Raw genomic sequence first — 24,356 nt, 5'->3', positions numbered from 1 at the left:
TACTCCCTTTGTCTGTTTTCGAAACTTTAGAAAATCCACCCCATGGAAACAGTTCAGATGGACAGTGGTATGGCTCAAGTAGCAATGTAGGGTATATCCTTTAGCCCAAAGTAGATTTGAATGTCTAAATTCTTGCAAGGATATTCAGTTATGGGCAAAAGGGCGGATTGCCATTGCCACAGAGATTAAACAGTGCAATGACTACCCGATTCATCCCCTTCTACCAAACCAAATTCACTTTAAAATGCCTGCTACGCTATGGGGTAGTGAGCACTTTTGAGCAATATTCCCACCAATGTAAAGCACCAATTCCCCCACAGTGTGATAGGCCTTTGCAAAATAAATAATCAAATATAGGTCTTTGTTTACTGAGCAATTCGTATATGATGAGATGCTACTTACAGAAGGAAGTGCTTGTAAATACATAATAGATTCCTGCACGTGCTGGTCTTTGTCAGGCAGGAAGAGACACCCTTGTTCATAAAGGCCTGTACTGGAGTCAATGTTGCACATCCGTACTAAACAGGAATCCCCTTTACATTCCTGCATTATGTTGGAACCGCTTACATCGACAGAGCACCTGTTGTAGGAAATGAGCATGGAGTATTCAATATAGGACTTCCAAAGAATTGCAAACTGTAGATTTACTTTTACAAAAACTTTGACCTAATACTGTAAATGTATGCTGTATGTGGTGCATCATTGCTATTCCCTTTCCATACAGGAAGTATTTGTTACACAGGAAGTTTATGTTACACGGGTAGTTCTGCTGCTCTCATTGTTCAGTGTAACTGCTGCTTATAAAGTCGCACTTATGCACCGCACCTGAGTCCTGTTTTGATTTGCAGACATATCCCTTTAAGGGCTGATTCAGAATTGATTGCACAGCGGCCAATTATCGATACACTGCTCATGCATAAGACCCATGGAAAGCATGCGCAACCTCTGCTACCGAAGATATCTTGCTACTATTTGCCTTCCCTAGCTGCTTGCAAGGTGATTGACAGGAAATAGGCACCAAGGGGTGGTAACTGGCAGATTTATGGGAGTGCAGAAAAAGGAGCCAGCAAAAACGGTACGTGTGCCTAGGAAAACGCAGGCATGCCCAAGCATTTTAGAGGCGGGCGTGCCTGTATTCATCGCAGCCGCCAATGGTGCTCATTGGAAAAATCATTTGTCGGTGAGCCTGTAACAAAGGATTTTGTCATTTTTACTCAACTGCGAATTCTATGCTAGCGGCTCACATCCATCCACACAGACAGCACATTCATTCACAAGGCGGGATTTCACTCTAGCAGGGCAGCATCTACATGATAGCTGGACGTTGCTAATTCGCTCAGTAGCAATTAGGTCTGAATTACCCCCTTTGCTCTTTGATAAACCAGTGCAGGGGATAAAAATGTTTTATTCCGCATGCAGGCCAAATGCTGGCTGCTTTTGGATGAACAGTGTTAGCGGCAGTACGATTTCTGGGGATGGCTATTTGGGCTCAGCTGATGTGTCCAGAAATGTATCCCATGACCCAAGTACCCACAAGGTAAAACAATAAGCAAGTAGTACCCATTACCACATAAGTATCACACACAAATGCCCAGTGTAGTGACAAACTAAACTTTGGGTGGTATTCAATCCTGGGTCACGACTGTCAGGCAGGCCCAACAGTCATGACCCGGTCCCGTTCTCTGCCAGAACTATCCACGTTGGCATGGAGTTTACAGCCCCGCAGGTGGACACAGATGCATGGCGCCATGCTGGCGCCATGAAACTACACAAGTACCGAAAAAACTTATTATCTCCAACATATTTTCACCCAAGTTTGGGCACTTTGGTTACTTTCTGAGTGTAGTCCTTCTCCTCCTTCCTAACTTCATAAGCAGCCCATGGGTGACACCTACTGATCTCTCTTTACATTTATGATCCCACCTCCATGTGGCCGTTTTTGTTTTGTTTTTTTAGTTTTTTTTCTTTTCACTGGATGCTATAACTACTGTTATGATATTGCTTTGTGGTCCTCCTCCCTGTTCTTTCCATACCTTCCTATTCATCTGTCTTTTTTGTTTTTCTTTTGCTTGCTAATGTTCTTTAAAAATATGGTCAATATTGGGCATTTGTGGCCCTTTTGTTTCTTTTGTTTATTTCTCTGCTGGTTGACCACTTTAAAATAAAGAATTTAAAAAAAAAATAGATAAAACAAGAACAGTAATAGTTTCCTTCCACTAGATGACAGTAGAGACCACATACATGTATTTAAGAAGAAGGAAAAGCAGTTTAGATAAACAATTATGTACACAATATTTATTATTTATTTATTAACAGTTTCTTAGTTTCTTATATAGCGCATACAAATTCCGCAGCGCTTTACAGAGCATAGTTATGAGCAAACGCAAAACAAATTACATTACAAGACAGTTTAGGACAAGTACATGGTAAATATGGATAGTTGTAGCAGGGGACAGGACAATGCAACAATCATCAGGGTGGCAGAGGTTTATATATTCTAAGAAAGGCACATGAGGAGAGAGGCCCTGCCCGTGAGAGCTTACATTCTATGCTATAAACATACCTCCCAACTTGTCCTGATTTTCGCAGGACCATCCCATTTTTGGGGGGCAGACCGGCTACCCGCCACGGGCTGGCAGTGTCCCATGGTGGGGGGGGGGGGAGTTCCCGCTGCCCAGCTCTGCTCTGATGAGCAGAGCAGCGTTAAATAAATGCTTTGCGCATAGCATCTATTCCTGGAGACAGATGGACTGGGGCATGGTCAGCAGCTCACAAAGCCGCAGAACATACACCCAGAGCAGCTAAAATGGGGCGTGGCCTCGCAGGAGTATCGTGAGCTTCGGCCAAATTTCAGGCACATGTGGGGGTCACAAGTGCATTTCACAAGGTACAGTATATATAAATGAGGGATGATCCCCTATAAGAACTAAGATAAGAAACTGTAAAGATCATGAATTGTTCTAAAAGCACAATTTGGCTGGCAGACAAAGGCTTAATAAACCTAATGTCAGGAGCCATTTATTATGGCTCATTTCTGTCATGTCAGCTCTGTGGTTTTTGCCTGGTATGGACTCTCTGGTGGCTTCCGTTGGTGAGTCTGTGCCATTGCAGCTCAATCTTCTGTGAGCTGATTCATGCACAAGCCTGGGAGGAACTTACCTTGTTATCACAGGTCTTTGATCACCTGAAGAGAAAGTGGTTGATTGCGCTTTGGTTCGATAGAATTAAATTAAAACAAACTGTTTAAAATGGTCAGGTTTGTAAAAGAAAAGCAATTTTAATCATATGACATTTGGTTACATTAAAAAAGTATTTGAAAAAAGTTGTATTCAGATCAATAGTCTTTTAATGTTCCAAGATGCCAGTGGATGAAATTTCTCCAAAGTGGGTCTGTGTGTGGGTCCACAATTGGATAAAATGATTGTATTCCAGATGCTTGTGAATTGGGGCTCAGGTTGTACTGGATCTTTTACAACAAGATAGTTGTCGGGCTCTTTAGGAGGTAGCATAGCCCCAAATGAATCTTATGCCACGGGATGCAGTGAGTGGACCAGTTAGTTGTAATCTTGAGGGTTTTGAAATCCTAAACAAACGATAAGCTGGAACTCCTTGGTGGACCCATGTTTTTTCCACTTTATTAGAGACGCCAAACTTGGAAAAGTAAATACCACTGGCAGCGTGTGTGGAGGGGATCTGAAGTTACTTGCAGTGCACCTATGCGTTTCACTGCCCTCAGCAGCTTTTTCAAGGTTTGATCACCTGAGCCCTTCTTCATATCTCCAGAAGGATATAAATACATTAGAGACTGTACAAAGAAGGGCAACTAAAATGGTGCATGGCCTACACCACAAAACATACCAGGAAAGACTAAAAGATCTTAATATGTATACTTTAGGATCAAAAGAAAAATAGCAAGTCTGCACTCTGTGTCTTTTAACCTCCCCTTATATTTGGGGGTATTCCTCCTTATTTTTCTATGGTGGGGGTGCTATCACAACAACCAATCAGGTAGATTAGAGTAGAAAGCACTGGTTTTGCTTAGAAATTCTGCTACTAATGTATCACTCTGTTCCTTGGTACAGAGCCCAGGCTTTTATACAAATATACTGTTGTAACTATTTATTTATACAGAGTAACTTCTTACGCTTTGTGGAGAGACCCGATATAATGACAGGACTTCTGTTCAGTGGAAGAGGTGATTACTAGTGCCAATTAGCGCACTATATCACTTGGCCAATCTGATTAATTACATTTTTAGGCACTTTCTATATTATATGCCATATATTTCTAAGTCCAGTCCTAACGATTTCTAGCCTTTATAGGCAATCTGGTTTTCAGTTAGGTCTGTAATTATATCCATCACATATGTATACTTTAGAGCAGAGAGGGGAAAGGGGGGACATGATAGAAACTTTCAAATATATCAAGGGTTTTAACAAGGTACAGGTGGGAGACATTCTTCACAGGAAGAGGAGCAACAGAACACGAGGACATGCACTGAAACTAGAGGGAGGAAGATTCAGGGGAAATGTGAGGAAGAATTACTTCACAGAAAGAGTAGTAGATAAATGGAATAGCCTCCCATCAGAGGTGGTAGAGGAATAGGCATATTGACATCCTTACAAAAAAAATAAGAATCAAATATGGTTTGAGGTAACATGTTTAAAAAAGGGGCAGACTAGATGGGCCAAGTGGTTCTTATCTGCCGTCAAATTCTATGTTTCTATGTTTCTGTTTCCTGCTAGTCATCTGTCAGGTGATTGCTCAGTTAGGAACTCACCAGCCATCTGCAGGACTCTTTTTTGTTCTCCCTGTTGTAGCCCAGTACAGCTTTTCCTGGCCCTGTCCTGATTCAGCCTGCTTCCATTGTGTTCCAGAATCCTGCCCATCTGCTCCAGTCTGTCCCAGCCTGCTCTTTACCATCCTGAGCTGCTGGATGTACCGTGGTCCTCCTGTGCCTGTTACAGGTCATGTAAGTGCTCTATTGGAGCCTGGTTATGTTCTTTCTTGATTTATAAAGTTCTGGCAAGCTGCCATATTCTTTTGTTGTTCCCAGTTTTCAGAGGTACTTTGGATCAGTTCTCTCAAGTGTGGAGAGACTCACCTTATCATTTGGGTTCTTGTATTGGGGTACCAATTATAACTGTTTGCTCCCTACCTTGGTCAGTGTTTGTGTTGTTGGAGGCACCCCGGTCCATCAGTACCTGGTTTCTACGACTAGATCCCACTCCCTGTCCTTGGCCTGGTGCCGGTAGCCAGGGTGTATGTCCCAGGTAGGGCCTTTTAGTTAGATTTCCTCTTGGCACTGCCTCTTGGCACTGTCTCAAGAACTGGTTGCATTGGGGTTGGAGAGGGCCTAACTCGCTCATTCAAACGTGGTGACTAAAGGTGAAGCCTAGCTCCCAGCAGATTTCAGTCATCTGTCCAAGGAGGTCAACAGAGTCAGTGTAGGTTTCGCTGTGGCCATTCTAAACAGCGGTCCCGGCTGTGAGTTCACACCCAAAACCATAACACCGAAATGGTTACAATGTTTCATAGTGATCATTTTAAGCCCAGGATTTTTAGGTTCTAATTTATTCTATCTTTTCCCATTACACTCAAATTGTAATTTACTTTTATGCTATATGTACCAAGGAATAACATGTATTTAATTTCAACAGGACCTAAAATTACCTAATCTGCGTGTTACTACCTAATCTTTTTGTTAGAAGCTAAAAACATCAAACTTAAGTAGAGTCGTTTTTACATGTAATTTATATATACTACATATACAGTGAGATTAGAGGCTCCAGATATTCCTGGGTGCAAGCGTACGCACCCACAATGTATTTGCTTCTACATATATGATCCTCTGTCACTCCATGTATATGTGGCCGTATCACCCTGTGTATAGCCCTCTGTCACACTGTGTGTGTCCCATTGTCACTCTGTGTACTGTATGTCTCTATACTTCACCATTTGTATTAGACCATTCCTCCTTTCTAGTACCACCTGCATCCCCTCTTCTTCTTTTACAGTGCTCCTCATGTTATTTTCTTCTGTATGAGTAAATAAGTTTAAGCTTACAACTGCTCATCATAATATTGCAATTTGTACTTTCAGTAATTGACTAAGCAACTGCCACAATGGGCGGCTGGGCGCCACAACTTAAGTTAAGGAGGTTATTCACTGTTCATCATCTGTTTACAAGTATAGACTTTATGGTTATTTCACATTTGGTTTATTACACTATTATTTTCAAATTTACATGGTTTATTTGTCAGATGTGAAACTCTAACTTCCGGATATAGCTGTAAAACATTATTTTTATTCTTTTGTTACTTTAAAAATGTTATAAAATGTACCCAATATAGCTCTAACAGGCACATGATTTACTGTATGTTCTTGTCTAACATATTTGGTATTTTTTACACAGTTGTAAAGTTCAAGACTCAAATATATTACTTAAAAAAATCCAACTCATCCTGGAGATAATTAGAAATATATACAAACTGTGTGGCCTAACACCAAAGAAGATACAGGGTAATAAAGTCAAAACCAGATTAAGAGGACTATTCAAGCCTGTTAGCTGTTGTGCGATCGAATATCGGATGACTGAAAATGCGTCTGGGTCACAGTGCGCATATGTGGTGCCAAACAGCAACTTACTGTAAATCCGAAAAAACATTTTTTGCAAGTTTTGTCCGCTGTTTCATTGACAGGAAGTCGGCTTTTGAGGGTGGTAACCATCCATTTTTAGGAAATGGCAGGCATGACCAGGCTTTTTTAGGGAGAAAACATTTTTTAAGGGATGTGACCTCCAGCAACTGGTCACTGCTTCTGGATGGGTAGTGGACGGTATACACACATTAGTGAGTATAATGTCACATTACATGGGGGGGGGGGACTGGGGGCAGTGTGCCATGTACCCCCTGCACTTACATGACCCTGCCCATTATTACCCCTGTGTAAAAAGTGCACTGATATGCTGCACAATAATCCGACAGTAACTGGGCGCACTCCACAGTGAAATCTCCCTCTTTCCCACGGAAGCTCTCTCCAGCGGCCACCACTGGTACAACTCTGCCGGGACTCCCGTTAACACTTAAGATAACCTTCCAGCAGCACCACTGTCCCCGCAGCAGCACCATCTGCGGCTGCTTGATCCCCTGGCGGGTGCCTCACGCGCTCCCCGTACCTCAGCTGGGACTCCTGCTAATACACAGTGTGTATCTGTGGGCTGTGTGTATAACGCTGGGCGGGGGGCGGAGTTCACTGCCTAACTCCACCCAGCGTTATACACACCGTCATTGACAGATCTGGCTAAATATATAGGAGATAATAATAATAATAATAATAATAATAATAATAATAGTGACTATTATCTGAAGGTGCCCATACATGTTACAATTATTGTATACAATATTGCAGCTCATCCCATTGCATACTGTAGGTTTTGCAATGCAATGAGATGAGATGAGATGAGATCTAGTACAAAAAGTATGTGCAGCACATTGGTTAGTATCACATTAAAAGTACTTTTTTTTACTACCTGAAATGTATTTGTAATAAAAATATATCCAGTCTTTTCTAATGCATAAAGTATTTACATTTTTTGTGCTTTTATGCCAATTTGATTTTTTTAAAGATAATATTTATGACATAACATATTAAATATTAATATTTTAAATCCGTTAAAGTGTAAATATAAAACTTTGTACAAGTTCTGGTTTCTGTTATATAATATTTATCAAATTACAGTTACCGTATTTTAAGGACCATAAGAGGCAAAAAAAGTGGGGGGGAAATTTTGTGCGTCTTATGGAGCGGATACTGTACCAGCCGCCAGTCAGCCAGCTGCCCTGTGCAGTGCACCTGCTCCAGGCGCCCCCCCCCCTCCCCCCGGTACCTTCCCCCCCTCCTACCTGGGCAAGGTAGGGAAGTGATCCAGCTGGGCAGCAGGGTCAGGTCGGCAGCGGGTCCCTGCGGTGTGTGATATCAGTGGCGGGGTCCCTGCAGCGGATGGAAACTAGTAGTTCCCATCCGCTGCAGAGACCCTGCCGCTGATATCACATACACCGCAGTCGGATCACTTCCCTGCCTTGCCCAGGTACAGTGGCGTAACTATCAAAATTGTGCTTCCCCCAGTAAAGGTAACAGCCCACCCTGACGCCCATGCCCCCCGTGCCCCCATGCCTTACCCCTCCTGTATGGGGGCAGACATTTTATTATGGTCTGTTTTCATATACCTTTACTGGGGGGGCGCAATTTTGATAGCCGGTCCCGGCCGCAGCACAGATGTGGCAGCAGCATTACAATAGCCCTGCAGGCCCCCGGTGCCCGCACTTATAGTGTGTACACATGGGAAGATTTGGCTTCCGATGTTCCCGATATAGGGAAAATCGGAAGCCATATCGCATGCAAATCGCATGCTTTTTTCGCTGCCGATGCGTGCTCCCGTGTGAGTGCATATCGGCAGCCAGATAGAGAGGGCAGCCAAGACTATATAGTGCAGATCTGCACTATATAGTATAAATTGTGCCCCTCTAGCATGCCGTGAGATGCGAGTCCCGATGCGATCTGATCAGTTCTGCTGTGTGTACACACTATAACACAGCGCCTCCCTGATACCACAGGGTCTGCTGGGCTATTGCCTCGGGGGGGGGGGGGGGGGGGAGAGGCTGCCTGCCAGTGCTGACCCTGCTGCCCAGATACCTTCCTTGCGCTGGCTGACCCAGCTGCCAGGATCCCTTCCCTGCGCTGGCTGACCCTGCTGCACGGATCCCTTCCCTGCGCTGGCTGACCCTGCTGCCCGAATCCCTTAAGAATATTCAGAATTTTTTTTCCTGTTTTCCTCCTCTAAAAACGTAAGCGTCTTATGGTCAGGCTCGTCTTATGGAGCGAATAATACGGTATTACATTGTTCAAAATTGTAGGGATCCTGGGTTTCAGTCCTTAATGAGGTAGCTCCAGATGAGAATAGCAGGTGGTGGTGTCCCTTGGAATGTCCAGTAAGTGTCCAACAGTTGGAAGTGTGGGGAAGTGGAGAGCTGGTCCAAGTGAGAATTCCTTTTTGTTATCCCAAAGTTATAGGCTGTACACGCTCGGCCTGACGCGTTTCGTCGTCCACAGACAACTTTTTGAAAAAGTTGTCTGTGGACGACGAAACGCATCAGGTCAAGCGTGTATAGCCTATAACTTTGGGATTTAACTTTTAATAGTAAATAAAATAATTGTGATACCCAATTGGTCATATATACTTTATGTGTCAGCGCTCCACCACCTGTTTTGTTTTCTTCCATTTCCATTTTCTTGGGGCTGACCTCCCCATGGAGTGAGCAGCTTGCCAAACGACTCACATTGAAGCGCCTGTATATACTGTTCCACCTAGGTGGTCCAATATATATTTCTCTAGTCTCCTGCAGAATGCAGGACGGTAGGCAGCTATGATTAAATATACAACCATACTTACATATACATACCAGTATTTAAGCACAGTCAATATCTTGCAGACAATAGCCAGTTGTGTCACAAGGGGCTGCTGGCTGCATCCAGGTGTCACCCACCATAGTTTCACAGCAAAAATGCTTACTACTGCTCAGTGACAGGAGCTGGGTGCTGTAGTGAATTGCTCTGTCCAGCACCCGGATCCTGTCATAGTGTTGGAGCCAGTACTACACATAGGGGGGTATTCTGGTTTATTCACTCGGATGCAAATTCACATCCTTGCGAGTGACCAAGATCCCGCCTTGAGAATGATTGCCGACCATCGAAAGACATGGAAGCATATCTAAGCTGTGAGCAAACTTACATATGTGTGTATGCTCAGGGGAAGTGGCCGGGCAGCTGACATCCGGTTAAGTAAGCTGCCCGCCCCCCCGCATGTCCGTCATGGTTCCATTAGCATGAGAACGCCCAGTGTTTTCATGGGAACACCATGACATGCTGGGCATTCCCATATGCTATGGCACCCGCCTGCTCCCCCCCCCCCCTCCACCCTCCATAGACTGGTCACCCTTGAAGCAGCCTGCATCTCTAGATGAAAACCTAGGTCTGGGCCATAAGGCCTTACCCCCTTCTCACAAGGCTATCCACCATACCCGCAAGGTCATGACATTTTTATTAGTGTGCATCTTCAGCGCACAAACAACAAGTGCAGGCCCAGTGTCAGGGGGGTCAAATTAAACCGATGTGATGGGCACTGATGATATGAGGTGCCCCAGGGCATGGCTGTGGTGGCACTGACATCCTCAGCTGCCCGCCCATTTGGCCATCTATTGAGCCCCCCAGTTGTTCAATACACTAAGATTAAAATGATCCCAGTACAAAATCAGCAGATGGCAATGGGTTGGAGGGGCCCCAAAAAAATTTCTGTGTACAAGGCCTTTGTCTTAAGTGACCAGATCCAGTAAAACAGAACATATTAGAAATATGTGTATTTTGCCAAAGATATTTCCAATTTGTTTCTACTCATGGGTCCTCAAAACAGGAGGACAAATTAGAAGCATCTTTGCGTCATCAGTGCCGAGATGCTGCTGTGGGACCCCGGAGGGGTAAGTATAATGTATGCTTGCAGTGTGAGCCCCCTTGAGCTAGGACCACACGCACTGCACCCATTATAGAAATGCCTATGCTGTTGACCTTATGATTGCATACCACAATTATTTTGGCTATCAATATTCATTTTCCTGCATGGTACTGCAGGGGCCACATGTAATAGCTTCCAAATTTGGTGGCAGTGCGGGTTGCCGGCCAAACTCAGATGTTTTTTTAAAGGAGCAATCTTTTATAAGACATGGCTTTGCCTTGTAAATGATTGCCCTTTTTAAAAAGAAAAGGCTGAGTTTGGCCGGCAACCCATACAGCTACCATCCTCAGAGGATTGCATTTGGGCCCAAGTCTCAGCATGGTAACAATTCTTTTTATTGTATGACTATATGTTATTTGCAATGGAGTCCATGTTTACTATGACTACAAACAGGACACAATTATAAATATTACTAATTTTATTCTGATGATTATCATGATGATTATTAAAATATCACCTTGTTGCTTCTACTTTACGATCTCCAGAAATGTAGTAGGGATTATGAGCGTTATACTCATCAAAAACACCCCAGCGAAAGTGCGCCCATTCATGGACAAATATTCTTCCTGTAAAAATGAGCAAACAAAATGTATTTGTTTCATTGGGAGCAAAGATGTAGCTTAAAGTCTATATAAAGTTATTTTCAGTTACTGAGGACAAAAGCTGATGTAATTCTGTTACACTGCTAGATTACAGATGATGCCCTGCGGTAATATAATGCCCCATACAGATGGAGTATAGTTTAGTGCATGACCAAAACTGAGAATTCCCCCCATCATAATTCTTTCACACATAATGGGTGACATTTAATAGAATGAGAGTTTTTCGCACTTTCAAAATCGCCCATTATCGCACTTTTTTAAAATCGCATTTTTGCCGCGAATTCTCATCTTTAATTAGGTGTGTGTTCCGGAAAGAAAAGTGCGATTAAGTGCAATAATGTGCAAATTTTAGGCATGAAAATGTTGTGAATTTGAGGTAATGTGCGATTTTGTGTTTGTCGAAAAAAAAAAAACGGCGTGAGGTCCCCCCTCCTGAGCATAACCGGCGTGAGGTCCCCCCTCATTGAGCCGGCCCTGGTTCCAAAAATACGGGGGGACAAAAAGCATAGGGGTCCCCCGTGTTTCTGCTGGCACTTGTAGTTCTCCTGTATAAAGCAATGTTAGGTAATGTTAGGTGACAGCCCCGGGCTTTTCAGCCCTGGATGGGTGTAGCCAGGGGGGGGGACCCCTTTATTGGGGGGGTCCCCACTCCGCCAGGTACCCCGTCCAAGGCTGACCAGCCACGGTGCTCATGTTTCAACCGGGGGACCTTATGTAAAATGTGTCCGCCGGCAGTGGCATGACACCGCGGGCTGTTGGAGCCCGGTGCTGGTTTCAAAATACGGGGGACCCCCAGATTTTTTGTCCCCCATATTTTTGGAACCAGGTCTGGCTCAATGAGCCCGGGGCTGTTTATGCTAATGAATTTAACAGATATTTGTAGATGTTTTTAGAATTGACATAATCACAGATCACATGGCTTATGTGTTGTACGTTTACTATGTATACTAGAATTCCTGACCCTAGACCAGTTAAAGAATGTTAAGTCTCAGCATGGTAACAATTCTTTTTACTGTATGACTATATGTTATTTGCAATGGAGTCCATGTTTACTGTGACTACAAACAGGACACAATTATAAATATTACTAATTTTATTCTGATGATTATCATTTGGCCCCAATTGCTCCCACACTGTGTGCACGGGTATGGATCATTAGGTCTCTAGCATGTTGGTCAACAGTAATTAGGTCGACACCATTAGGTCAACATTAAGGTCAATATGTATTAAGGTCGACATGCAGGAAGGTCTACATGGGTTAGGTCAACAGGGTCATTAGGTCGACACAAGCATTATGTCAAAATGGGGAAGGTCGACAGTCATAAGGTCGACATGGGGTTTTTCACATTTTTTTGTCCCGAATTTCGACAGTTGACATGGACCCTGAAACGTAGCACCGCATCTCCTCACATGGCATGCTGCGCTGGCCATGCTTCGGGCACATTATTTTATTCTCCCACCGCGCCCTAGCGGATGGTTGGGCATGAAATACCGCCTGTTGCCTCCCCCAAAAAAGTGAAAAACCCCATGTCGACCTTTTGACTGTCGACCATCAACCTGTCAACCTAATGCTTGTGTCGACTTAATGACCCTGTCAACCTAAACCCATGTCGACCTTCCTGCATGTCGACCTATTGACTGTCGATCCAATGCTTGTAGACCTAATGACAGTATCCCGTGTGCACAGACTACATGCTGTATACAGTTTGTTCAACATAGCTCACAGATGCATAACCACACCTTCCCTGTACCTAACCTATATGCACCATCAGTGTAGTGTAACTGAAATGTGCATGGCTCTACATCGCCTATTACAGAGTATCACGTGTTCTGGAACATGGGTGGCTCTGCAACTGGGTGTATGTGGTTTTGTCCAAAAAGCACCTTGATAAAGAAGCCTAGAGGCTTCGAAACTATTGGTATACACTTGCCTGCTGTGTCATTTTTTCCTGAGTGCCACTGCACCCCCATAACGCTATGTGTCTGTACAGCTGAACGCTGTTTGAAGCAGAGGGCACCAGCTTATTCAGGACAATATATATATATATATATATATATATATATATATAGTAGAAGGAGTTAGAGGCACTCAGAGACTGGTAAATGGCTGATAAATTATAATTATATATATATGTATATATTACCTGGAGATCCATATACTGAGGTCAGGCTGGTATTTAACAAAAAATTAGGTGTTAAATGAATGTACTCTCCTTGCTTCCCACATCCTTGATACTGAAAAGTATATGGGTCATCTCCATATTTCATTAAAGGATGTGTGATTATAATATCTGCCTGTTGGAACACAAATATACCTTTCAATACATGTATTATTACTGACAAGCTCACTTCTCATTGCTATTACCTACTAACTATACAAATATCAATGTCACCAAAGAGTGATATCTGTGGAAGCTAAAAACAGTTTGAACTAAATAATAATAATTTGAATAAAACAACAGGACTGACCTAGTTTATGTACAAATACTTAATTACCCGACCATCGGTCTAGCTCAGCAGTTTCATAAACAGGCATTTTGGCAAAAATAATTGTATTTTTATATCACACAGGTGCACAAAATTTCTTCTGCAGCTATACCAATGTAGTCAGGTGAATTTTGCACTTATGCCTCCTTATGCCTAGAAAAGTACTATAGTGAGGGTTGCGGTGATGATGATTTGCTTAAGTGTGTGCAAACTGCAAACACACACACAAAAACATCCATGGCATGGGATTGTGCATTGGGTCCTACACATCAGGCACATCAGATTTTGTCAGATAAATTGACCCAATCCACCTGAATTGGGTCAAATCTGACAAAATCTCACAAGTGTAAGGGGCCCTTTAGACTGCAAGGATCCAGGGGGGCTACCAGCAGCCAAATAATAATTCTTTATACAAATAGTATTGGTTTATTCTGTCAGAGGAAATGTATAAACAGTATGTTATATATATAATCTCCCTTTAAAATTATTTTCTGTGAATTATGTTAGCTGACATTTCTAAATGTTACTAAAACATCAAACTTTATAACACTGTGAAATTACTTTTATTACATTTTCTAGTGTTTTGCTTTCATGCAATAACCTTTATTATGTTACTTTATTGCACATTATACCATATTTTGTACGCTATCAAGCCATAACCATATAATTAACACAAAAACTTCCAGTTAAATTGAAATGAAATGTCATGTTAGGTCACTCTATCTGTGCTATGTGTATAAGGATAAGAAGGATTATTTGTTAAGGCTTTATACACTGTAAAAGTCCTGTCAGTGCTGTCTGCTTCCCTCATTTTGTTAATTTATCTTCATCATCATAATTCATTTCGTCAGATTATAATTTATATTCATACCTTTTCATAAGTTTCTCTTTCACGCTTTGTGTAGTTTTTAGATGTCCAGGTAATTGGAATTAAAATTTTCACACTCTTTATGGAGAGTCTGTTCTGTGAAGCGTGGAATAGATAACTTGATGCATCTATCACCATTTCCTATAAAATATTAAATATATAAAATAAATGTAACATAGTAGAGATGAGCAAAACTCACAATTGGTTTTAAATTAAGTTTTTGCTGCCTCGAAACTTCAAAGGGGCGTGCAGCTGCAGCACAGATGGCCTTCCGTCACAGAAACATCTACTGTGCTAGATGAATGCATAGAGGACCTGATTCGGACCTGTATGCTAACTCGATGGTTAGAGTACTCGTCTGATGATGGGGATACTACGCATGGCATCTAAGCCCCAGTTTTTCAGGCTCAGGGCATTTGTGCTTGGTGACCCGGTCTATTCCTTGCAGGAGTGCCAATGTCGTTGTCTGCATCTGGTGTAAGCAGGTGTACTGACCACTACTGCAGACCTGAGACGAAAGTCTGAGTAACCTTGAGGTTCTGTGCGTCTTGAGATGCACCAGCAGAGTACGGTATCTAATTGCACTAGATGCCCCCTGTCACATTAGCATATAGCTGTATGGTACTGTCAGCCAACCTGCAGGATCGCCAGATGTTCTGAGCTGGCACAGGCTGGCGGACAGGAGCTCCTTCTGACAGGGATGTGCAAGCGTTTTTCACGCTCATGCGTCCCCAGTAGCACGGCGGCGGGGAGTGGCTTCCCTGCCCGTCTCCACTTCAGGGAAAAGGGCGGGGTGAGTGGGGGCTGCGGAGGGTGACGGAGGAGCAGCAGGGAGCCGGCGGAGGGCTCAGACAGAACGGGGCGTGGGAGCGTCTCGGGCACGCGTGCCCCCTTCTGTTCGATAATGCACAGTGACAATTGGCAATACTATCACCAGGAGCAGCTCCATTGAGAGCTGCTCCATCTGTACTTGGGTGCCGGACGGGATCCCGACTGTCAAAACACTGACAGCCAGGTTCCCGCCGGCCGTCGGCTATTTTCCCTCGTGTGGGTCCACGACCCCCATAGAGGGAGAATAGAATAGGTGGCTCGTGTAACGAGCCAACGTACCCGCAAGGGGCTTTGTTGCGCTCGCCATGCTGTCTGGGTCCGGCCAGTCGGAATCCCAACATCGGGATAATGACTGTCGGGATCCCAACTGTCAGACCCCAACTGTCAGACCCCTATACCACACCCCTATACTTCCCTGTAGAACTCCAAATCAGGCACAGTGTGTAGCAGATTTAGATGATGTTTGGAGAGCAACATAGATCCAGTTTTGCAATATAGTGATTTCTAATTACTATGGATGATTCCAGTTATTTGACCAACAGATTGATTTTTCATAAGTCAATAAAAGATTTTGGTGATGTTGCCAATAGGATGCAATTTAAAATGATTGCCAAAATCTGATTGGTTGTTATAGGAAACATCAACTCTTTTCATTTTTAGAAGTTTTAGTAAATTTACCCACTAAACTCGACATAATCCATATTTTTGTACGATTCATTTTTGCAAGAAATAATTTGGGCATAATTTTATTGGTATTGTCATAAAGAATCGGTTGCGTTTTATATTATATAAATATAATAATGAATTGATGGGTGGTGGGTTTTTTTTCATAGCAGACCTCTTGTTTATGGGCACAGAACCACACAATAATATAGTTTTGTGTGTAGGTGCCTGTGTAGAGGCATTTAAAGTTTAATATGTATGCACAAGCACACAAGTGCATCTGCGGCTGTAATAATCAACTAATGTAGTCAATGAGCTATTTATAGTATATACAGTTAAAAAGTAATACAGTTCCTGAATAATTTGTGCTATTATACTGTAGTTGGGTAATACATTTGCAAAGAAATTGTAAAAAGATTATTTTGTTACAAATTTAAATTTGTACATTACTGTGTGCTTGTTGCCTGTTTTGAGAGTTTGCCAGTTTTCTTAGTTTTCTATATAGTACAGTCTATGAATGACATGGTAAGCAAAGTACGGAGCTTGTTTAAAATATCTATATGTGGTTACAACTTTTTTATTTTCTGTCAATGAAAGAAAATTCTGAAATCATTTTTTTTTTGCAAATTTGCATTTGTGGAAAATACAATATGCCAACTAGAGTCAATTATAATGTGAAATTGCCTTATAGCCAGTTATATAAATGTTTGTCTGTTTAGCCCTATATGGTTTTAAAACAATATGGATGTACGGTAAGCAGATGGAATTCAGTTCCTATAGAAGAATATCCAGGTTTATTTTGTTCTTGGATGAAACCTGACACAACTGCAAATTAAAATAAATCTTTAAAGGGGACAAATGTACAAATTCATGCAAAATTCTCATAATTAACAGCACTCCACAGACTTGAAATATAGTAAAATTGCGTCCTTTGAGTTTTTCATTGATTAGCCCTATCTTCCGGGACAAGCAAATACACTTTAAGACAGTGGTAATCTCTGAAACTCCATCTGATTAAAGAACACAGATTTACTATATTTAAAAGCTGTGGAATGCCGCTTATTTCTCCTGGATTAATATATATACATCTGAGTGCGTCTCAGGTGGAGCAGGATTATCTTGAACATGGTATCAGTAAATAGTCTACATCTTATGGTGTGTACACATGGTAAGATGTGCCTTAAGATCCTATCCACGATCCGATCAGATAGGATCTTAAGGCACATCCGATTTGCATCCTATCTTGACTATATAGTGCAGATCTGCACTATATAGACAAGGCAGCCAAGACTTTCTGGCTTCGGATACGTGAACGCGCATCGGGATCGGATCGGGATCGCAAGGGTTAAAACCCTTGCGATCTGCATCCGATTCCGATCCGATGTTGACTATTTCGTCAACATCAGAAAGGAAATCGGACCGTGTGTACACAGCATAAGTTATTAAAAATATAAAGAGAAAATATTTACCTTAATTTTGTTAATAATTTCAGTGTTCTCCTGTAATCCAGGATTAATTGCAATGACAATATCTTCATAGCTTCCATTATTAAATTGGATAAAAGAAGTCTTGATCACTGAGATTATGTGGCACAGTGCAATAAATTGGAACACTTTCCTGATTGCCATGATGTATCTGTTGCACAGCGCTTGCATTGAATGTAAGAATTGTACATTTCTGATGCTTTTTCCTGATTTCTATATTGCCTTTCATGCTATTGGTGGATACTGCACGTAGGCTATTATAATTTTTTATAACACTGACAATGACAGCATTTCACATTACATGGTAATTTACATAAATAACTTTATAGGGACATTCTGTGATCTATTTCCTGTTATTTCCTAAGTTTGCCTTTGTGTAATAGTAGAAAAAATAAATTTCGGCCATTCAAGGCCATTAACCCTTTGAGTGACAGGGGAATTTGTCAAAATAGGTGTGAAAATTGACAAGCAAACATTTTTATTTATCATAATGACTGTTAATTTTTACCATAGATATAGGAAATATAATATTTTTTTACACAACATATTTTATTTGAATTTATACAACAAATGTGAGCGACGCTGGCATTTTTAGCGGATACTTTGCACATCTCTCACAAAGATGTTAGGTTAAAGAAGCGTGGTATGGGTACAATGTTCAGGATGTCAACATTTATAATGTTGACATGATTCGTTAATTAAATGTCAACAATCAAAATGTTGACACTCTCAGTATGGATGTTGACCGTGAGAATATTGCTTTTTTTTTTTCTATTTTACCGTTAACCTAACCACAGCCTTACACAAATACTAATACTCATATGGTCATAATGTTGATATTTTAAATTTGTCAACATTTTGTCAGTGTATATAAAGTTACTTCTGGCCCAGGTTACCTTAATTTAGGCATGTCCAAACTGTGGCCCACCAGCTGTTGTGAAACTACACATCCCAGCATGCCTTGCCATAGTTTTAGCATTCCCTAATAGCAAAACTGTGGCAAAGCATGGTGGGACTTGTAGTTTCACAACAGCTGGAGGGACATAGGGCCTTATTCTGGTTCACTCTCAGAGGCAAATTCCTTCTCAAATGGACAAAACCATGTGCACTGCAGGTGGGGCAGATGTATCATGTGCAGAGAGAATTAGATTTGGGTGGAGTTTTTCTATATTGCAGTGTAGAAATAAAGCAGCCAGTATTTTCCCTGCACAGAAACAAAATAACTCACCCAAATCTAATTCTATCTGCACCTGTTACATCTGCCCCCCTGCAGTGCACATGGTTTTGTCCATCTGAGAAGGAATTTGCCTTCGAGAGTGAACCAGAATAAGGCCCATAGTTTGGACATGCCTGCCTTAATTAAAGGGTCTTTGATATTTCTTTATAAAAACAGAATTTAATAATGATTCATTTTAGATCATACATTTCATTATATGAGTCTTTAAAGTTGCCAGACCAATACAGCATATACTGTTTTGTGTCATAGGACTGCTGCCTGCAGTTTGGAACAAATTGACTATTGTTCGTTTTGATTCCAGTTAGCATTCTTGGCTGTAAATGCATTTAGATAATTTACAAAACACAGCAGAGTTTGCTCAAATATGAATACAAATTATGACAGAACACTCATGTACTGTATGAATCAATAGACCATCTGCCAATCTCGGCAATGTTCCCTCATACAAAACTTAGAATATGGTAGTATATTTAGGATTCCCTTTTTGATTGTAAAATAAAGGCATCTATTATTATGCATATATGGCTAAAGCCTGATTTAACAAGTATATTATGGGTACTTGTGTATTATCACGGCGCCCATCGCATCGCATACCATAAGGCATACGATGGTATGCGATGCGATATTGCGCGATGTTGTACAATGTCATACAATGCGATGGGATGCAATAAAAAATTGTATAAGCACCCCAATGGGTGCTTACAATGTTAAATGCACCCTAATGGGTGCTTACAATGTTAAATGCACCCCCACGCCACCCCCCACTATAAACGTGATCTTGAAGCGTGGCGAGCACAGCGAGCCCGCGAGGGGCGGTGGTACGCGCCCTGCGACCTTTCCATACCCCCACTATCCACGTCGGCGTGGAGTTGATTTTATAAAGTGTGGCAAGCGCAGCGAGCCTCCGAGCCCAAAGCGTAGCGAGCCCCGCGAAGGGATGCGCATAACTTCACAGGTATATACGTCTGCTCGCCACGCTTTGGGCTCAGTGGCTCGCTGCGCTCGCCACACTATATAAAATCAACTCCATGCCGACGTGGATAGTGGGGGTATGAAAATGTCATAGTACGCGTACCGCCGCCCCTCGCCACGCTTCGGGTTCACGTTTATAGTGGGGGGGTGGCGTGGGGGTGCATTTAACATTGTAAGCACCCATTAGGGTGCTTGTACAATTTTTGATCGAATAGGGGTGTAAAATCGCGTCGCATCGCATTGCGCAACCAACATCGGGGGCGCTGTGATAATACACAAGTACCATATTATGTATTAAAATCTTTCCACCAAGTATGTGTGCTCCAACCTTTATAACATGTATAAACTAATTACAAACATACACTTTCTACAATAACAATTTTAGGGTTGATTTGTTTATTTTTATTAATGATTTTTAATAAATTTTTAGGAAAAGACAATGCACAGTAGTTTTGGCTTTTGAAAGGAACTTATATATTTTGCTTAAAACATTCTTTTCAACAGAATGACCAAAAATTGTTTTATGCGTAAGCTACCTCAATGTTATTTTTTTATGTAAATGTTATTGATTTTCATAGCGCAAGATCAAATACAACAAATGTCAAACGTTAAAAAATAACAAGAAAGTCGAGTATACTAGTAATGGGTCATTGCAAAAATATATTGAGCATTGTTGCATAAGATATATAGGGGCCGATTTAAATGTCATATCGTCCCCGATCTCCTGTCGGGAGATTTCCGGCGACATGCAATTGTTGATTTTTATTGTGCTGAACATGCCCATTAAGGTTGGTTTTTGGCGCGCAAAGCACCTAAACCCGACCATACTAATGGGTGCAATGAAAAAATCCCAGTTTGTGCACCCAAATAGGTGACTTTTCTTGTTATTTTAGCTGGCAACAATGATGTTTGCGTGCCCTTCAGCAGAAACATTTGAATACCAACAAGGGGCGCACACGGGAGCTGGGACAGGCACTGAACAATTGAATCCGGCCCATAGAGTGGGAAAAGTAAGGGGAAGAAGCAAAGTGAAAGAGGGAAACACAGTGTGGACCTAATAGGAAAAAATAGGAAAGCATCTCAAAGCGGAAAGGAAAAAAAAATAACGATTTTAAATACAACACATATGTTTTTTTTCTCCATAGAAGACACCTAGGTGTCAAAAATTAAAGATGTGCCTCCTGAACTTTGGAGGTGCTACAGCCTCTGCCAGCTGTTTGCAAATTATTTTTGAAAAATTGGCTTGGCTGCCCAAGAAGCCCATTTGTTTTTTGAGCAGCACAAAATATGTGGTTTACAGAGTATCCCAAAATTTGGCAAAATGTCTGCTCTTGGGATATATGAGGTATGTATTTCAGGCTCATTTATAGTTGGGATCTAGCGGCTATTTATGGTGAAAAAAGTGGGGAAAAAGTTGAGGGGGAATGTCTCCTCCATTTCCTCATCTACCCCCTCTAGTTGTGGCTGAATGTCCTCCATAAACTGCTCTTCTGTAAGCGAAATATAGTGGTTTATAAGTATAAATTGGTACTGTGACCTGTTTTGTGTGCAGTTATAATTTTATTTTTTGACATACAGGTAATAAGTTACAATATACAGTAAAAACAAATAAACAACAAAGATGAATAATATATATATATATATATATATATATATATATATAATATAAGAATGCAAAAAAATCCTCTCAATAATTGAACAAGCTAATAACTGGCCGGTAAGTTACACATAAAAATTACTTTTTCTTAAAAAATAATAGGATCTTTAGAACAAAGATTTAGCATATATTTATCACATTCAAAACATCAGTAGACATAAAACTTATGTACATAATCCTACTAGTGCGCTAATCCAGATGTAATTACTCTTGCCAGGCTAATTGTTTGACTGGCAAGAATTTTTAGTTCACAAAAGGTGTCCGTAATTGATCAGCCCAGTAAAGCAATGATAGCAAGCGTAAAAGTTCCCCATGGGATTAATCTCTTAGTTAGTAGAGGTAAGATTGCATGCTTGTAGCAATTTAAGTGATGTTAGTACACTATTTGTTAATACACACAGCTGTGTATAATTATCACTCCCAGGAGTGTTTTCAGTTCTCTGTGTATTAGGTGCGGGCCGTGGAATTTTTGGTAGATCCAGGGTACTAGGGTCCTCCTCCACTTATCATCAGAGTGTTTGCCCTGGTGGACCCTCGGGTTGAACTTTTCGTCAATCTCCCATAGGGTGAGGTCAGATAGGCTTGTAGTGGGCGGCCGGTGAGCAGGTGAGCACAGCTGAGTGGAGAACCGACGTGTTTCCCTGCCTGTGTATCTCGGCGGTTTTCTCAAAGATCAAGCCCATGGGGATAATTCAGACCTGATCGCACCTTGCAAATTATTGTGTTTGATGTGCGAATAGATGTGTATGGCTGCAAATCTATTTGCAGCCATGGAAATATGTTCCAAACATAAGCCGCTCACCATCAAATGATTTCTATAGTGGGCACCACTTATTGCAGACTCAGAGTAGCCAGAAAATTACTCGGCAGAGCTCCAGGGGTGCTCCGCATCTGATAGGCTGTACTCCATAGACGTGTATGTTTTTAATTTAATATGTGCGTCTATGCCCGTTCTCACCATATACGCGTACACATCCATTCCGTTCAATGGTTAGTTAACATCGAATTATTTTTTATCCTGTGGCCAGTGCTCGCAGACACCGCGTGACCCAGGAGTCACTCGGCGGCTGCCTTTAGTTCAGAAAAATCAGGGCGGGTGCCGATACCATCAGCCAGTCCCAAACAGGCAGGGGAATGCTGCATTCGCTGGGACCCACCAAGCGTTTCTATGGGTGCACCCAGCATTTTTTGTGAACACGCCCATGAAATTCTGTGGGGGCCACCCAGGAACACCCCCTGACGGACAATCTGCGAGCACTTTGTTAAAGGGAAAGCTTACTGAAGGTGCTCGCAGCCGGGCCATGCACATGTGAATTGGTAACTATGTGCATGCACAGTGGCCTACCATCACTGGAAGGGCCGCATTTTGACCTGTGGGAACATGTGCATGAATCGCACCATAGATTTATTATTATTATTATTATTATAATTTTATTTATAAGGCGCCACAAGTGTTTCGCAGCGCCGTACAAAGGAACAGTACAGGGAAACAAAACTTGGCATAACATTGAATAAATAACAAAAATACAGTACAAATAAAGAGCGCCACAGATCAATACACATTACAGCTTGGATATAAGTAGTGAGGACTCAATCAACATACAACTAGAGGCTTGAGGCCAATGATGGAGAGGAGTATGCAGACGAAGATGGTCACTGAGTGTTGGAGTAAAGGAGAGCTGTGAGTGAAATGTGAAGAGAAGTGGGCTTTGACAACAGGAGGGAAGAGGGCCCTACTCGGAGGAGCTTACAATCTAGTAGGAAGGGGAGACAGACAGATTACAAGAGGTGCAAGCGAGGGGGTGGTGGTTAGATAGCAGGATGTAAACAGGAAACAGGCAAGGGGTCGGAGAACCAGCTGGTTTATGCAGTGGAAGGGTACGCTTTGATGAATAGGTGAGTTTTCAGTGCCCGTTTGAAGCTTTGCAAGGTCGGGGAGAGTCTAATGGAGCGAGGGAGTGCGTTCCACTGAAGGGGTGCAGCACGGGCAAAGTCCTGTACTCTAGCATGGGAAGCAGTGATCAGGGTGGAGGAGAGACGACAGTCGTCAGCTGACCGTAGAGGGTGGGAGGGTGTATGAATGGAGATGAGGTTAGAGATATATGGAGCAATGGAATTAGAGATGGCCCTGTATGTGAGTGTGAGGTGTTTGAAGAGGATTCTGTAGGGGAATGGAAGCCAGTGCAGATTTTGTTGAAGGGGAGTAGCAGAATTAGAGCGGCGGGAGAGGAAGATAAGCCTGGCTGCAGCATTGAGGACAGATTGGAGAGGAGCTAGTTGGGATTGAGCAAGGCCGGTGAGAAGAGCATTACAGTAGTCAAGCCGTGAGATGACCAATGAGTGGATGATCAGCTTAGTTGCACTCTGTGAGAGAAAGGGCCTGATGCGAGCAATGTTGCGTAACTGGAACCGGCAAGAATGGGCCAGCGTTTGGATGTGGGGTGCAAAGGAGAGGGAGGAGTCAAGAGTGACACCCAGGCAGCGGAGTTGGGGAACAGGGGAGATGATGGTGTTGTTAACAGTGATAGAGATATTAGTAGGGGGCATAGCTCTGGGTGGGGGAAAGATAATAAGTTCGGTTTTGTCCATATTCAGCTTCAGAAATCGTTCAGACATCCAGGTAGAGATGGCAGCGAGGCAGTTGGAAACTTGAGAGAAAACAGTGGGGGACAGGTCAGGAGAGGAGAGGTAGATTTGGGTGTCATCTGCATAGAGGTGATATTGGAAGCCAAAGGAGTTAATGAGTGCACCCAGAGAGGAGGTGTACAGAGAGAACAGAATGGGGCCAAGGACGGAACCCTGAGGGACCCCGACAGGAAGGATAGAAGGTGGTGAGGTAGAGCCAGAGGCAGAGACTGAGAAGGAACGGTTGAAGAGGTAAGAGGAAAACCAGTTGAAGACTGTGCCAGAGAGGCCAATGTTTTGGAGTGTGTGGAGGAGGAGAGGGTGATCCACAGTGTCAAAGGCAGCAGATAGGTCCAAAAGGAT

The 24,356-nt window shown here is 42.4% G+C and overlaps 1 protein-coding gene across 1 annotated transcript in view; it reads right to left on the bottom strand.

Annotated features, from left to right (window-relative positions):
• The window catches only part of LOC146027273 (calcium-activated chloride channel regulator 1-like), a 51,371-nt gene extending 33,725 nt beyond the window's left edge, over window positions 1–17,646 (bottom strand). Inside the window, exons 1-5 of the mRNA XM_083158213.1 lie at window positions 17,488–17,646; window positions 14,528–14,665; window positions 13,314–13,464; window positions 11,025–11,133; window positions 403–580 (exon numbers count right to left, since the gene is read on the bottom strand). Coding sequence (XP_083014339.1) covers window positions 403–580; window positions 11,025–11,133; window positions 13,314–13,464; window positions 14,528–14,665; window positions 17,488–17,646 — 735 coding nt within the window. The remainder of the gene's footprint in view (window positions 1–402; window positions 581–11,024; window positions 11,134–13,313; window positions 13,465–14,527; window positions 14,666–17,487) is intronic.
• Window positions 17,647–24,356: the final 6,710 nt, after the last annotated feature.

This window comes from Crinia signifera, chromosome 8 (assembly GCF_055691185.1).
Source record: "Crinia signifera chromosome 8, ASM5569118v1, whole genome shotgun sequence".
Lineage (NCBI taxonomy): Eukaryota > Metazoa > Chordata > Amphibia > Anura > Myobatrachidae > Crinia > Crinia signifera.
This window is presented reverse-complemented; position numbering and strand designations above follow the sequence as displayed.